Source organism: Hemitrygon akajei, chromosome 8 (assembly GCF_048418815.1).
Source record: "Hemitrygon akajei chromosome 8, sHemAka1.3, whole genome shotgun sequence".
Lineage (NCBI taxonomy): Eukaryota > Metazoa > Chordata > Chondrichthyes > Myliobatiformes > Dasyatidae > Hemitrygon > Hemitrygon akajei.
The window spans coordinates 138,417,903-138,435,791 of NC_133131.1; the positions used below are offsets into that span (position 1 = coordinate 138,417,903).

A 17,889-nucleotide genomic window follows, 5' to 3' on the forward strand; every position below is an offset into this window, starting at 1 on the left:
TTCCAAAGGTTATTTCATGATCATCTTTTTGCAGGGAATTTGTTGGGTATTAGAACAATGCGTGCAGATATCCAAAATTTCGACGATGATACTCAGATACGCGATTTAATTAGAAGCAAGTTGGATAACTCCAACATATTGTGTTGGCATTGTAGGGGTATGTTCAGACAGATCAATGGCTTTAGAGAAACTCTGGCAGTTGTGAATGAAATTATGGAAAAGAGAGGCACACGAGTGCAGCTGGCCTCCCGACTCCAGACACCCAAGTTCATTTGGGACCTTGGGTACAGATTGTGTGGAGTTTGCAACCACATGCATTTTGTCCAGGTTGTCTGCTTTCCTGCCACATCCCAAATGTTTGGGAGTTGGTAGGATAATTACCTACTAGTAACTTGCCCCTAGTGTGTAGATGTGTGGTGGAAATTGAAGGGAATATGGGAAAACAGGTTGGAGTAAGATTTGTGTAATCTTAGACAAATGGGTGCTTGATGGTTATTGTGAAATTGATGGGCTGAAAAGCCTGTTTCCGTGTTCTATATCTTTAAGAACCTATGAGGAAGTAAACTTCATGGAGAATTTGCCTCCTTTGACTAAAGATCACAAGTATTTTTCTGAGGATATTTTAGATCATAGAAAAATGTCATAGGGGCAGAATTGGGCCATTCGGCCCATATTGTCCACTCCCCCATTCCATCATGGTGGATTTATTATCCCTCTCAACCCCTTTCTCCTGCCTTCTCCCCGTGAACTTTGACACCCTGACTAATCAAGAACATACTAACCTCTGCTTAATGACTTGACCTCCACAGCAGTCCGTGGCCATCAGTTCAATAGATTCTTCTTCATTTCTATTCTAAAGGGACGTCCTTGTATTCTGAGTCTGTAACCTCTTGTCCTGGTCTCCATCCCTATGGGAAACACACTCTCCATATCCGCTCTATCTAGACCAGGGGTGGGCAAACTTTTTGACTTGTGAGCCACAAAGGGTTCTAAAATTTGACAGGGGGGCCGGACCAGGAGCAGATGGACGGAGTGTTTTGGTAATACACCTCATAAGAGAAAATAAAATATCATGGGATATGTAGAAAACATGTGCTTTAATTTCAATTGAAAATGAACAAATGCATTACAACAAAATATCTGTCTTTGAAGTCCCATGGTATTTAGCTATTTATTGAAATGACTTTTAAAACACTGAAAATTAAATGAATAAAATACAGCTTTTTTTAATAGTAACAGTTATTATTTTAAAGCACTGAAAATTCTGTTATCCTTCAAGATATTATTATCATCACTCTCCTCCTGACTGTCTTTATTTCAAAAACGGTAGGAGATGCAGGTCTACTTGTCCTGCTCCTTCTTATTCAATTGTCCCCTGTGCCAAAACTCAACAACGACCAGCACAAGGACAGAACAGTGACAGCGCGCCAGTATGCGGAGCGCGTTATTTGATCTGGAGCGCATTTTTTATTTTGAGAACGTACGTGCACCTGCGCACTACTCATGTCCATCACTTAACAGAAATGACATGTAACATGTAAGGCTTATTGAAAAAAATATTTTCAAATGCATTTTTTACATAACACAACGAAGAAACTTATTTTTAATTTCAGTGGGAACAGTGTTGTTGGTCTCCCTTTTTAGACAGCGCATCAAAGTCTGGATTTAGTTTTGTTGTGGCGAAAATGCCAGAATTGCGGGGAAAAAAACGTTAACAAGGTTTATTAATATAATTTCATCAAGTTCTGCAGGCCGGATTAAAAAGCTTAACGGGCCACATATGGCCCCCGGGCCGTAGTTTGCCCATGCCTGATCTAGACCTTTCAATATTCAATAGGTTTCTATGAGATCCCCTTCATTCTTCTAAATTCAAAGGCTCCTCATATGTTAACCCTTTCATTTGTGGGATCATTCTCATCAACTTCCACTGGATCCTCTCCAGTGCCAGCACATCTTTCCTTAGGTAAAGGATCCAAAGCTGCTCACAATACTCATAAGTGCAGTCTGACCAAAACTTTATAGAACTTCAGGATTGCATTCTTGCTTTTATCTTCTAGTCCTATCAAAATGAATGTTAATAGTGTATTTGCTTTCCTTACCACCCACTCAACCTGCAAGTTAACCTTTTAGGAATCCTGAACAAGGACTCCAAGTCCTTTTGTACCTTTGATTTCTGAACTGTTTCCCTGTTTAGAAAATAGTCTATGTTTTTATTCCTTCCATCGAAGTGCAGGACCATACACTTCCCTGCACAATATTCCATCTGCCACTTCTTTGCCCATTCTCCTAATCTGTCTAAGTCCTTCCGCAGACTTCCTGCTTCCTCAACATTACCTGTCCTCCACCTCTAGTGGGAGAGTGGGAATCTTCACAGGCTGATATTAATCATGGATTGCAGAAAATAAGTCATTGTTTCAGAGCACTGATTTTAAACCCATCGATGATATGTAATTATACAATGAATTGGTCAGTGTATTGATTCAAGAATCATAGTTGTCATGCATTTAGTTTATTGTTCTGATAATTTATATAATTATAACAATATATGCAATAAACTGCTTATTAAACACAACAGAGCAATTAAATATATTCAGAAACTACACAAACAATTGAAACTGATATTTTAGTTGACTGTGATATATTAAAAAAGACACTACCATAAAGAGCTTTTATTTTAAAGCTGTTTTCTTTTATACAGGCCAAAATAATAGGTCAGTTATCTGTTTTACACTTAAGGGCATATTGCAATTTGCAAATTTTAACATTTTGCACAAAAGGTAAAAAAATATTTACAAATATCATCTCAAAATACATTATTCATTGCACAAAGAGAAGGGCATGCTTGGAATGAAGTTACACTGGATGGCCCCAAAATATTACATTGGATTTTTTTTACAATTCAAAAATAGGAAATAATTTTAAGAAATATTATATAAAATTATTTCCTTTGATATTATTGGTGATGCTTGTACCCAGATATTAGAAAAAATGTAGTGCTAGGAATGTAATCGGAAAGATGACCTCTTGCTAATTAAATTAGAAAGTGAGCCTGAAAAGTTCACATGCAGCCTCTTGATTTTCCACCAGTTGTCAATATCCTGAGGCAGGCTGAAGGGATGTGAGATGACTTCTTCAAGTCAGATCTTGTACCCTAACAAGTTCACAACCCTGCCCACCTGACCACAAAATAGGCAGTATACTGGCATGCTTCAAGGACCAATGTAGCAACCAAGAGAGGGGTCAAATTCCCCCTTCATTTGTTCCCAGACATACTTGGAATTTAAAACAAAAAGTTCATGAAAAATCAAAAAATAGCTGAGGTAATTGGGATACAAGTAAGTTATACATGATATTATTGCTTGTCCTTAAAGGAATTACAAACTTATCCCAATAAACTGCACCGCGGTTCAAATCCAGACTAACACAACAGTAAGCTTAACCAATATTTTATTCCTATTTTTTGATCAGATTAAAAAATTATGTTCTCTGAGAATTACATTTTTATTCCAGTTTGTTTGAAAGCATTTTAATTAATTCAGCATAATTTACATTAAAAATTGAAAATCTTCCACAATTGCACGTTCTTACACATGTGCAAGACCGATAGTTGGCTTGAAACTCTGATTTTAATACTTGAAAAACATATTTGATGTGAGTTCAACTCAGTCATTGGGCTTTGATTATTTTTACTGGTCTCTTCTGAGTCACATCTCCTTGCAGCCTTAGTTAATGAGAACAGCTAGGAATTTGGATGTAAATATGCAAGCCATCTCCTTGGAAAAATTCCAATCCAATGTATTAGATTGTATTTTAAATTCTCTGTGCTTGTTAGCCTATAATGTTCAGCTTTCTACTTCTTTATGTTGTTATATTCATCATGCTTAGGTTTCTAATGTAGAAGGTCATAATAGTTTTTCATTTCACTAGTTGTAACTTACATTATTAGATCTTTTCATATTTTAAATTGGAATACTGTCATCATGGAAAACAACTGTTTGAGTACATCGTAATTATGGAACATTCCAGCTTAATATTGGCTAATCATTTGGCACAACTGAATCCTGAGTGCAAAAGGTAGTTGCTTCTAATTAGATCACAGTTTAGATCTGTATGACTTCCCAGTTCTCATGTGCTTTTAACATGTGTTCTCTGAGGCAAAGCAATGTCAACAGAGTTACAGTCAAAATAAAGTGACATGCCACTACAATCCCAATCTTTTTTTCAGGACCACAATGTACATTCCTCTGTTGTCGACTTTCTTTTTGCTTTGTTTGTCAAAAATGAGCTTTACAATATGGAACTGATCTTGTTATACAAAAGTACAATTTCACTGTGATAGAAATGCTTTCAGTGTGCAACTTGTAGCTTATTGATATATTATTTATATTACTTTATATTCACGTTGACAGCATCAACATGAGATGTCAAAGATTAATTTGAGTAATATAAAATAAGTTAATACTTTCATAGAAATTGTACTGTTTTAACAATTTACAGTCAGTTCATGTTTTAAAAAAAATAAGCTGGTCAACAACAGCAGAAACGTGTGCAATTACAAAAGACTTACTGCTGCAAAATCCTACATATATTAATACACATAATATTAGATTAAAAAAAAAGATTTATTCTAAACTGGCCTCAAGAGCCAGGAGTCAGCATTTGATTGCAGCACTTTCATTAATACACTTACATGGAATGCTTTTGCTTCTGAAATGTCTTAAGTCACGTAAACTTCTTTTTAAAATGGTTTACCCGGTGTAATTTTCAAAGTCTTTATTTCGGAAATATGTGAGGACTTTTGAATGATACAGCTGGTTGTTCCTTGTATTTTGCCTTTTGCCTGTGCCAGATTTGTTAAGGCCATGGCAGCGTTAATTTCCTTCCAGTAGGTTTCATCTTTGGAAGCTTCCTTTTGCTTTGGATAACTTAAGAAAAATAGAAATAAAGTTTAGTATGCAGATTAGCAGCTTTAAGTTGTACAAGTAGAATTTTCTGAAGTTCACTAACCTGGTTAATTGGTTCAGTCCCTGTTCCACCATCTCTGAGAACGAAAGAGAAGAATGTTATTCTCATCCTCTTACAGTGCTTCCCTCACAAACAATCAAATAGAAGCTACTTTTATCCTTGTTAATCTCCAAAGAACTAGCAAAGGGTAACATTGAATTTTAAGACTGTTATTCCCATTCTTCTCTTCTATAGGATCATTTTCACTGCTTGTCCATGCCACATGAAGAATATTCAAAGTTCAAAATAAATGTATTTATTCTGTAAAGTCTGTAAATATCTCCATGCACTACCTTGAGATTTATTTTCCTGCAGGCATTTGTAGTAGAACAGAGAAATACAATAGAATCAATGAAAAGCTACACACAAAGAAGCAACGTGCAAAAGAAGACAAACTGTGTAAAACACAAATAAATAAATAGGTAGATAGATAGATATAGATAGATAGATAGATAGATAGATGTTCAGAGTTGAGGTGAGTAAAGTCATCCACTCTGGTTCAGGAAGCTGAAGGTTGAAGGGTAATAACTGTTCCTGAATGTGGTTTTGGCTCCTGTACCTCCTTCCTAATAGCAGCAGCAAGAAGAGAGCATGGCCACGATGATGGGGGTCCTTGATAATGGATCCTGCTTTTTTTTTGGCAGCACTCCTTGTAGGTGCGCTTTGTGAAGGTATTCTTACACTAAACAAAGTGCGCTAAAGGCAAATGATTTTGAGAGTTACAGAGATTTGAACTAGACTTTACAGGGCTGATCTCACTTCTTTTCAAAGCATATTTTCATTGGGATGTCACTGGTCACAAAGTTATAAAAACTTAAATAGCTCGCACACACTTATCAACGTGACTCCATAATAATACATAATGCAGTGCAATATTCCTGCATTAAATATAAACATGACATAAACACAATGTGAATCTTATAACAATTGATCTCTGAAGTCTTGCTATATGACGACATACTGCCCAACAAACCTGACTCATTTTTGCCTGTATAGGAAAATAGAGCTCTGCATTTCAGCCAGTTAAGCAAAAACATTACCAAGCCAAAGACCCAATTAGCTTTCTGCTTACATTAATCACAGAATGCAATAGGAAGGCCAATTGGCTTATCATGCATTTGCTGGCTCTTCAAAAGAGCTCTCCAATGAGTCCCAATCGTTGTTAATACTCTGCAAGTTTGAAGTTCACATTCAAGTTCCTGCTACTTTGTCTTCCATCATCCTTTCAAGTAGTACATTCCAATGCACTAATATCATTAGCGTGATGGCGCTTGAAAAGTTCCTAAGCGATTAGTTTGAGTTGAAGTGAATTTCTTAAAGTTCACTTTATGCTATAACTTTTTAAATTGCAACGATAAAAAGTAAAGTTTCAGATTCCTGCTTGCACAGGCAAAATAGCTTTAGATTGCTTACTAAATTAGTTATGGGTGATTCAGAGGAATTACACCACATACTTCTCAAAAAATATTGCCAAACCCAATCCACATCAATTGAAGCAACCATACATTATGCAGTAGATGAAATAGGATTTACACTTCCATTTTCTATCGCTGAAAGATGATCTATGTGGACCCAGTGAACCTTGATGAAAAATGTATACTAGAAGATTTTATATTTGTACACTGCCTTGAGCATATTTCCTGCTATTCCAATGAAATACGTTGTTTGATCTTGTGTAATGTATCATGTAATAACACTTGTCAACACTCTGAGGGTCATTTCAGTATGAAATATGGTAACCTCAGAAAAAAAGCTTTCTATCCCATGTTTATTAAATCCCATAATTACTCTTATTGTAACAGAGGCTTCAGTTAGCCTTTAACTTATAGAGAGAAACTTAATCTTAAATGTTATTGATGTCAAAGAACCAGAGGAAACCCAGCAACATCTGGAACAGAATTAGCTTCTTCAATCATTCAACCACAAAAGATTAAGAGTTGACATTGCTTGCACATACATTAGTAAATATGTGCCTGTGTGGGTTAAATACTGTGTGACAATTTAGATCAAGCACAGTGGATTCCAGTTAAGTGGGCCATCGATTAATCGGGGCAGCTGCTTATTTTGGATAAATCTTAAAGAACAAAACTAATTGAGCAAATTGCCAAAACTTGCTTCATTTTTTGGGACACTATGCCACTTAATTGGGATAGGAAATATGCATGTCTGGCCTTTAGATATCACACCACGCTTAGAGGAAACAGTTTTTAAATAGCATCAGTTGCGTGTTTGTGTGCAAAAAACAATGATTTTTGTCACCGAGAGTTGCCGAGTAATAAGCAGGAAGACAATTGAGGACTGTTTTGCTCACTGCAGTTTCAAGCATTCAGACTTTGAAATGCCAGAAATGGCCAGGAGTGAAAAAGAAATGATTCCACTACTTCAACAAGTTAGAAACTATGAAGAATTAAGGTATCAACAATCATCTTGAATGTTACAATGAAAACGAAAATTTGGGGATGCAATAATCTAAAGGCAGTCCACTATCAGCACTGTGTTGATTTTGTTTGTTTACTGTCAATGTAGCATACACTGGATGAATTCCTCCATCAATAACTATTAGGGACTAATACACAGTTTTATATTACTGTAATGCAATTGGTAGTGTTCCAATTTGTCCTGTATTTTATTTAAGCATGGAATAGGCCGTTCCAGCCATTCAAAACCTTGCCACCTAGCAAACCTCGTCAATCCCCAATTTAACCCTAACCTATTCCAGGGACAATTTAGACTGCCCAATTAACCTACTAACCTACTATGTCTTTGGACTGTGAGAGGAAATCAGAGCACCAGGAGAAAACCCATGTATTTCACGGGCAGGACTCACAGAGACTCCTTACAGAGGACGCTGGGATTGAACTCTGAACTCTGATACACCGAGCTATAATAGCATCGCACTAACTGTTACGCAACTGTGGCACCCCAACTTAAAAGGCTGCAAATCAGCACTGGAACAACCAGTTATCAGGCTTCAGGTATCCTGACCTTTTAAATAGTGACTGATAGATTTGAATAAGTCATTAGTGTCATAATGGTACCCCTTTAAGTGAAACTTTATGGGCATCTCAATGCAATATCTTGTTTTCTTTATGAATGCTCAAAGAATATTGTGAGTTCAAAATTCAGTATCAAAATTGTTTAATGCAATTCCACAAGTGTAAAAGAGAATGAAATAAATGTTACTCTGGATTGGATGCAGCACAAAAAAAAACACGATAAGATAAAGAACACAATAAATACAAATACGTAAGTTAGATTACATACATGGATTGACTGCACGTCCATAAATGACACTGGTGTCTGTACATAAGGTGACTGACAGGAAATGATAAAGAAGTGGTGATGGAGGGTGGAGGGGTGGGTTAGTGGGCAAAGGTGTTGATCAGCCTTACTGCTTGGGGAAAGTAGCAGTTTTTGAGTCTGGTGGTCCAGGCATGGATGCTACGTAGCCTCCTCCCTGATGGGAGTGGGACAAACAGAGCGTGAGCAGGCTTGGTGGGATCTTTCATGATGTCACTGGCCCTTTCCTGCCACTTCTCCGTAAATACATCCATGATGGCAGGTAGGCTAGTGCTGGTGACGTGTTAGGCAGCGTTGATTACCCTTTGCAGGGCTTTCCTGTTTGCCACAGTGATGCAGCCTGTTAGGATGCTCGCTACACAAAAGCTCCAGTTTTATCCAAGCATTGGACAAAAAAATTTGGTTTGTGATCTGGGACATCATGAGGTGCTAACGAGTAATGAGAAAAGGTCTGGCATAGTACATTACACAAGTGCCCAGGCCAGTTTCTTAATGGATTTCTCCTAAAGTGATTATTGCACAATCTCTAGTGGCTAAATCATATTTACACATATGTGTAAATAGTAAAACCCATACTATGCACCTCTGCTCACTCATTGAATAAGCCTCTTGAATATGTCCTGTTATTTAATGCCATCTCCATATACCCATTTATAATCTAAATACCATAACACCTCTGAATCTCAGATTTAAACCTGAGCTTTTCCAACCAGAAAATTTTCTCTTTATTTAGTTCTATCAGTTCCCAATAAAATTTTGAATTACAGAGCTATGGAGTTACAATGACACTGAATGGCAACTTCTTTGAGCTTATCTGTGAAGCAGCTTAATTTCTATCTTTAACGTCTCTTTTTCCTTTCCAAGGTTTTGTCGAGGAACCTGACCTAGAGCTACACTCAAGCTTTGGTTCTTTGCGGTGGTGGAACCTGTTCCTGGAGTTCATTGACCAGCCGTTTCTCGATATACCAAGGACACAGCCTAGGAGATGAGCACGCCTTCAAGGTTGCAAGGCTTTGCGGCCCTGAGGACAAACTGATTCTATGCCAGTGTGGCCAACTGAAGCGTCACGAGAGAAAACACAACATTGGGAACAGCGGATCGCCTCTCAGGGGCTCTGCACTGGGTGAATCGCGTGTTCTCTCTCTTTTTCTTGAAGGTGGGAAAGAGTTTGCCACCAATTCTCGACACGGCAGACTTTTAACACCCTAAATTAGTGAGTTGTTTATCTATGTTATGTCTTGCAGTGAAAGAGTGACGCCTTTCTGCACCTTTCTGAGAGAGAGAGAACCTGTGGTATGTCAAACCATTGGGCTGAACAACTTGTTTTTGTTGTACTGCAGATCATGGTCTTTCTTGGGGGCTTTGCTGTTGCTTGCTTGGTGGGTAGAGGATGCTGATTTTTTTTTGCTGAAGTAAGAGTGGAGGCAGAGGGTCGTTGTTATACTGCTGCTTGTGTGTGGGAGAATGGTGTAGGGGTGTTTTGTGATTCTAACGCTTTTACTGTCACTCTTTCTTTGGGGCACACATCTGTTTTTGTGGATGCCTATGAAGAGTAAGAATTTCAGGTTGCATACTGTATACATTCTTTGAAATTAAAGCAACTATTGATCAAATTATCCCCTTAACTTTATCAATTCTAGGGAATAAACCCTGTATTGTGTGATCTCTCCTAATAATTTAGACTCTGCAATGCAGATATGATTTGAGCAAGTTGCATCTGCTCTTTCTAACATTATTAGACTTCCAGCTTTACATTTCATGTTAGAATTATATGTCTTTTGTATTGTATTATCTTTTCATCATAGTAAAATGGTTCTTGTTTGAAAATAATTAGCATAGTAGAGAAAATTTATGCAAATATATTAATTATCTGAGGTCATAATGCAAGTTTTTCCATGATGAAAATATTATGAGCTGCTATTGAATTGGCTTAAGTTCTAAGTGCTAACATACACTGAACTAAAATTCCTTCCTATTACTCAATATGAGTAATACTGTCAGTGAACCATTATCATGAATCACTGAGATTTTACTGTTTAATGAATTTGGTATCAATTAAATCAAAAGAGAAATAATGATAGTTAGAAACTGATTCTCTCTATTCTGTTCATTTTAATATCAACTGCTCTTGATGTGCTCTATCTGATAAATCTCCTTCCACATTGCCAGAACAATGTGTTTTAATTCTGTTTTCAAGATGAGCTATCAACCATGCATTGAATGTCACTGACAACTTAATTCTTACTGGAGTCCAACTAAGGCTGTTTGTCTGCTCTAAGATTAGATCCTCTGGAGTTGGTTTAATGGCTACCTTTCCACTTAGGGTTATTAGCAGTCCTGAGAGAGTGAAGAGTAGTCTGAACTGAATTCAAACCAAGTTCCAGATGGGGAAAACAACGTTCCAAGCCATTACACCTCACAACAATCCATTTGTTGTGTCATTTACATCAAAGGTCCTGTGGAAATTGTCCTTTCAGCAAATTATTGATTGGTATATTAGAAATTAGAAATACTTAAAGCCTGGAAATAACTGTTAAATATCAATGTGCAAACATCTAATGTGCTTGACATTCCCTTCAACCACAACTGCGTTCTGGTAACAGTTACAAAAAAGAATATTGCAAGCAACTTCTTGGCCTTGAACACTTATGCATTATTTTTAATAGCTTTAAAATCAGTATTCTAATAACACCACAAAAAGAAGAATGCATAAGTGGAACCAGATTACAGCAATTTTAAAGTCATTATCTGTTTAGCCCGATCAGGCAGCACTGGCATCAAAAAAATGTTTTCCAGTCTGGCTCTGATCTCCACAGCTGGGTCCACTGTACTCTTTCTATCTATCTACTTTAATAGACATCTCATACACACACACACACACACACACACACACACCAAATGTACTGTATGCGTTTATTATGCGTAAATTATTAGCAATAATTTTCCATTTAACAACAATGGAGTGGTCAAGGATTGAGAATAGAATGAGTAGGATGGAACAATAAGGAAAATTCCTTCTAGATAATTTGCACTTGACATAATTGAACATACCAAGCCAAGCTATTTCCTGGACAATATCATATTTTAAGAATGTTCTAATTAATAGCTATTCCCCCCCCCAAATTATTTTATTCGGGAGCCAAACATCAATGAAATCCACAGTTCTTGATAAGTCATTTGAGGCCAATAAATTTTCAAAGGGTAGTATATATTATTATGAGTGATTGCATACAGTTCAAATCCAGATCACGTTCATGTCAAATAGTATGGCGGGGTATATCTTGAGCACACAGAGGTTGTCAAACAACACCAAACAAAACAGTTCAACAGACACATCTTCTTTGTATTAGATGAATATTTCAAAATTGCCAGCAAACAAATATGGATGTTTGTCATATTGGTCATCTGGTGCAGACTTACTTTCCAACCAACCACTTTCATCTCTGTTTAATTGATAGCAATTTTAAAAAAATAGCTATGAAAGCCAAACACAGCCTGAGTCAACATAGTACAATAATTAAGTCCAGGCAGTTTTTGATCAAAGGGTCCAATCCCAGTCCTGGTAGTGAGATGTGATCATCATTAAACAAACCCACTCAAAAATGTTGGGAAAACTGAGGCTCGACAGATGCATTTAAATATAACACAGGAGTGAACTATGACTAGGTTTCAGAATTATATATTTCAGAATCAGGGTGCTAGCAACAACATCACAGATGATATGAAGTTACTGACATGGACACAAAGATTCCTTTGCATATTTACATACGCACATATACATCTGCGCACATCTTCTCCTCTGGCAAATAGCCTCCATACTTAGATTACATCTTCCTGACAATATGCAAACCACTAATGTTCAGTCATTTGCACTAAGCTAAACAGAGGATTTACAGAAATCTATGTCTGAGTCTTGGATTTATTAAATCATGATGCTCCATCGTGTGGAGTCCACCAACATGATCTTGTCTGGCTGGAAGAAAGGCCTCTCTGATAGTATGTCAAATCACAGTAGGGCAAAGAGTAGATTCCTCATCCATTCTCAATTTGCAGAATGGGCAATAACAATAAGTAAATAATTTTTGAAAACAAAACTTTAGGTTTAGATTTACTTATTAACCACATGTACATCAAATGAAATGTGTCGTTTGTGTTAACAACCAATACGATCTGAGGTTGTGCTGGAGGCAGCCTGCAAGTATTGCCATACATTCACGTGCCAACGTAGCATAACCACAATGTTCAGAACAACATAAAACAAGCAGGAACAATATAACAAACTCCTTTCCCACCGCACACTCTTTCCCCCCCCCCCCCCCCCCCCACACACACATATGGGCCTTCAACCTCCAGATTATATTTTACATTTTAATGATCTGCAAGTTGTTTGCTTTTCATTATTTCTTTAATTATTTTCATCAGTGTTTCAGATGCCTTTCTATGGTAGAACTCTGCCTCAGACTTTCCTTTTTTCAGCCCTATCAGATGTGCTCAGGGATCAGAGGCCTCAGCTATTTAGCACCTAAGGCATGCTCACCACTGAGGTGTCACTTCAATGTTAAAAAAAACACATGCAAGGATTCCAGGTGCAGGCACAGTCCTGGACAAACCCCCTCCCCTAACCACCCCCCATGTCCCACTATGTGTTATTTTCCCAGGCATAATCACATTGGTTCAGATGACTGCCTCTGAAAGACTTCCTTTTCTTTGTGGACCATTCATTGTTACAGGATTGTAATTAAACTGTGACTTCCCATTTACTTGGCAATGAAATAATGTGTTGTTAGCAAGACCCTATTACACCATGTCAACTTTAATTTATAAATTTTAGGAAGTTATGGTCCAGTAGAGTTACAAAATTGTTAGCTAATAAATAATTAGCATCAGCAATAAATAAATATGCACTTTGCCTACTGAGAACATCTGTTGCCAATGTGCTCTCTCCTGATGAGATACAGATTGCATTTGTCAGTGGAAAAAATGACTAATCAAGAAATTACAATCTAACAACAGAAAAATAAAATGTTTAATTCAGTCCTTAACAAATCCTCCGTGATAAACAACCTTGTGAGGTCAATTGTACTTAATTGTTTCAAATTTTTGCATTAATAGGAGTAAGCTATCCATGATAGTTAATTTCCCAACCATGACTTTCTTTTTTAAAAAAAACTAAATTTTACTTAACTGGACAAGTGAAATTATAATTATGAGGTTTTGCAAATTTTAAAATTAACTGTGTGAATTTTAACAGTCTCCACTAAATGTGTCAGAATAAGTAATCAGCTGGTTAGTGAAATACTGACTGACAGAAGTAGTGTGAAATCATGTAGAAATCAGAAAAAGAAGGAACTTTTGGATAATTTTAGTGCATATAGAATTCTTTTAGCCATGGGAATTAAAAATGGAGAGCTTCTCCCTGTGATTTGCATCTGAAAAATTAACATGTGTGGCTTGACAAGCAAAGTATAATAGCAATACCCTGTAAGAATAGTAAGAAATATTGACTTTACTCTTTTTCTCTGAATGGTTCTTAGATTTTTGCTCATGTGGACAGCTGCCAAAGGGTACAAAAATGAGGAAATTTAACAAATAAGCGAAATAGATACTGAATTGCCTAGTAGGGGAATTCCTAACATAGAATATACATTAATGCATGATTTGGCTAAGAAAAAAAATACTGGAGAATGCAGAGTAATTCTGCAGTCCAGGATTCCAGTGAAATTCATGCAGGCCCTCGCAAAAGATCTTTGGTTTTCCATTTTAAAATTGCTGAGAAATATCAAATTTTGCCCTTATTCTCCATATGGCCAAATACTTCTCCTAAGGAACATAGTTCTTGATGAGCGACGAGAGCCAGGAGAGGTGCTTCATTATAAGGTGGAACTATGGATTACAACAGAAAAAGAAAGCCAAAGGTAATATTTTCTCTGGGAGAAGAGAATAATTCACAGGGAATAATTCTCCCAGAGCACTGTTTTACTAAAATATATTGAGACCACATCTCCCATAACATCTGGATGTAAACCAGCAGCAGTATAGATGTAATCAGAGTGAAATAAACTTTTAAAATTTTAATGCAAGCTTACTAAATCTTATTTTTAATTTTTTTATAATTGGTAGGAAATTCTTAGGAATGCCATTTTCAGCCAATGCAAAACCAATGCATTGGTTGAAAACAGAAATAGTGGAGAATGTGTGTGGAAATGGTGCACAGTAACTACTTCAGTGTATGGGCAATCCACAAATCTGAACTAACAATTCAAAAAAATATTATCTTAACCTGCTCTGACCTGTACATAACACCATTATGATTGTTTTGTTGTTTGCTTTCAATTGTATAAAAGCAATGCCACTGATTTGTTCCAACCCAATCTTTTTTGGGCAATTAAAAACTGTATCTGCCAATTAACCAGGAGTCACCACATCACCTGAATGATCTTTTTAATATACATGATGAGCTGTAGTTAGCTAGGCAGTAAGCTGTTTAAATTCAGTGCCCCAAGTATGATTGTCCAATATCTTTAGCACAGAGATCAGTTTGATCATTATCATTAGTGAAAGAAATTTAGAGAGATCATGTGTCCTAGCTGGATGTAATATTGTTTAAACCATTGACATTGATATTCTGTACAAATGAAAGACTTGGTGCTTTTCTGATATTCAATAAATTTCATTAGTGATGAATATTTTAATGAGCCAATAGCTTTGTCAGCATTGTCAAGGTTCAATAAATTCAACTCTTACCTTTATAGGTTGCGTATTATGTCAGGACTGTGTGAGAGGAATTGCTCTCTCCAGTAGTAGGAGATAAAAGATGATGTTGCCAGGCATCTATATTTTGACTTTGACAGAGCGAGGCTGAGGAAAAGTGTGTAAGAAAAATTCAAGTGAGATCAAAGAACATGAACCTCACTGAGCGTATGTTTAAATTGAACGTTTAACTGTAAAGTTGAGAGAGAAATATTACATAGGCAGTAAAGTGATGGCTCACAATATTGGTGAAGAAGATTCCATGGGGTGCATCTTGATCACCAAGGAGGATACACTAAAGAAGACCTTAGCTTAGCCTCAGCCCCTCTTTTATCTCTTATTAAAATTAAACAAGCAATGCAATTGATTCCTACCATAGCATTCGGGTGATTGAGAAGGATGGTCAACAATCCAAGATCAATATTCAAGGATAAAGCCTTCTCATGGAGTTTTTAAAAAAAAGGGATCTCTTAAAGGCCTCCAGCATATTTTAAGAGAAGGAATAAGATATAGATGTCTTTAAGAAAGAACTTACTCAGGCAAAAAAATGTTAATAGGTTATTTTAAAACACAATGGTGAATAATCATTTGAATAATGTGCCTAAATTTGGGCTCAGCTAAAATAATCTGATAATAACTATGGGTGGACTTCAGAAGGGCTTGTAAAAAGTCAGAATACCTTTGTGAACTGTCAGAATAGCTGGCGTGCATTTTTAATAACTAATGAAGAAATTTAGTAATATTCAGAAACAATATATTTAATTAATGTATTGTGGGGATTAACCAGTAGAAAACTGGTTTTACATTGACATCAAAGGAAGAAAACTTCGATTGTATAAAGATTACTAGGTACCAGAATTTTCAATGGACCATTTTGCAATAAGCAGCGTGTCTGTTGTGCTCATCATGTGGCAGCTCAGTTTAATATTTGAACACATTTCTAAACTATTCATTAGATGCAGTATGGGGTCTTGCTTCTTCAAAGCAATGTTCTGCAGCATATTTTTCTGAGACCGAAGTTAATGGGATAATAATTCCTTTTATAGTTTTCATTGTCTTATGTACCATTCATTCCGTTTTACTCAATTTATCAGCTGGTTCCACTTGGTGACCTCCTCCCCTGTCCCCACCTTCACCAACATTTTCAGTTTTGTTTCTCCTAAAATTTTGCATTTTATATCGGAGTGATGTGGCTTCAATATTGTTCCTTCAAAAAGGTAGGCATGCGTAGCCTCAATTTCATCAAAACCCTGAAAGTCGGGGCTTCTTCCTGACAATACGCACACAGAACAAGGCTTCACAAGAATCACAATCAGACACTACAAATTTTATATTGTTCTTCACTTCTTGTTCTACTTTGTCCAGTTTCCTTTGTCAGCCCAGGTGTATTAGACTGCTGGACAGATAAATGGTTTGATTGCAAGTGTTTTGCTGTGAATTTCATTGCAGAAAGCTTGAAATTGCAGATTACCAGACCAAATGAAGTTTGGAATTTACACACTCTCATCTTCTGAGCAGCAAGGATATAAACTGACTAAATTGTAGACTGCATTTAAGTTCAGGAAAATTACATGCCTCTATACCTGCATTCTGCAAGCAGTTAATGTAAACGATTTGCTTAAGGAAAAGTATAGGATGATCAAGCAAACAAACAGGAACAGCTACATCCCAGACAACTTCTACGGATAGGCTGAATGAAAGGAGTGTGATTAAGCAACAGAAGTCGGTTGTCTTGGTGGAATAAATTCTACTTATTGTTGGATGGTAGTACCCATCACCTTCAGATTCAGGGTCAGATTTATTAGTCATGTGCATGTTCCACAGAACACAAGCAACAATAATAGCAACAAAACAAAACTACAACAGCAAAACAAACCCTTTTCAATCCATCCCACCCACCCGCCTACTCACACACACAGACAAGCCAATTGCAACAGATAAGAACAAGTGACTTGTGGAAGTAGTGTTGAGCTCAGTGTCTCATGAAATCAGAACATAGAACCAATCTTCCCTCTAAGGTATGCGTGCACACACACATCTTTTGTTACTAGCGCACAAAAGGTTGTCACCCTCTACCTCGCTGGCATGTTAAGTATATTTCACGATCGTACACAATCACGTTTCCTTTTCTGGTTTCTAATGCAGACGGTGCTGACAAAATGGAGCTTGCTATGATTTGTCTGCAGATTTTAGAACTGGCTTGTTAATACTGTTTTTATTGAAGAAATTATTCAGTGTGCACATGTTGTCACTGGGCAAAAAAATTGCACAGCACAAGATTTTTATGCAAATTAGAGGGAACACGGCATCAAAAGAATTTCTATGTATTTTGAGTAAAGCTTTCTACAAGCTGTCATCCTTGGAGCCAGTGTCCAGCAATGCTCTATAACATTGAAATGAAAAGCAGATTCTAAGAAAAAAATAGCTCCCTTGAATTCTTTTTTATTGAATTCTGTTGGGCGAGCAAAATTCTGTTGGCACCTCGTCTGTCCCCTCCTCCAGGAATCTAGAGTTCCAGCCAAGACTTGGGTACATCTCTTAAAATTAGAACTTGGAATGAAAAAATATGCAAGGTCTAAGATAACACATCTGATTAAGTAAGAAGGGCCGAAAGCAATTAGAATTTAGAGCAGTCCTGTGATATAATGCTTAAGCCTTAACCTCTCCAAGGAAGCATGGGCAGAAAACAGAAATAGTTTCCTTCTCCAAACATGTGTTTGTTAAAAATGTTGAATATTTAAATTATGTAGATAGTGATTTCCCAGAGTTGAACGTCAATATAATTCTATTTTTAGCTGAACAAAGATAAAGCCTTGCAGTACTCCTGGTACTTGG

At 36.8% G+C, this 17,889-nt stretch overlaps 1 protein-coding gene across 7 annotated transcripts in view; it reads right to left on the bottom strand.

Annotated features, from left to right (window-relative positions):
- Positions 1 to 2,493: 2,493 nt before the first annotated feature.
- mkxa (mohawk homeobox a) overlaps positions 2,494 to 17,889 on the bottom strand; it is a 40,450-nt gene continuing 25,054 nt past the window's right edge. For 6 of the 7 annotated variants that reach the window (XM_073054728.1, XM_073054729.1, XM_073054725.1 and 3 more), the window contains exons 6-7: positions 5,008 to 5,041; positions 2,494 to 4,925 (exon numbers count right to left, since the gene is read on the bottom strand). In XM_073054728.1, the coding sequence (XP_072910829.1) occupies positions 4,739 to 4,925; positions 5,008 to 5,041 (221 nt within the window). In that variant the 3' untranslated portion in view covers positions 2,494 to 4,738. Of the gene's footprint in view, positions 4,926 to 5,007; positions 5,042 to 15,048; positions 15,163 to 17,889 lie in introns of all 7 variants that reach the window. The other variant, XR_012100037.1, reaches the window with a different exon arrangement.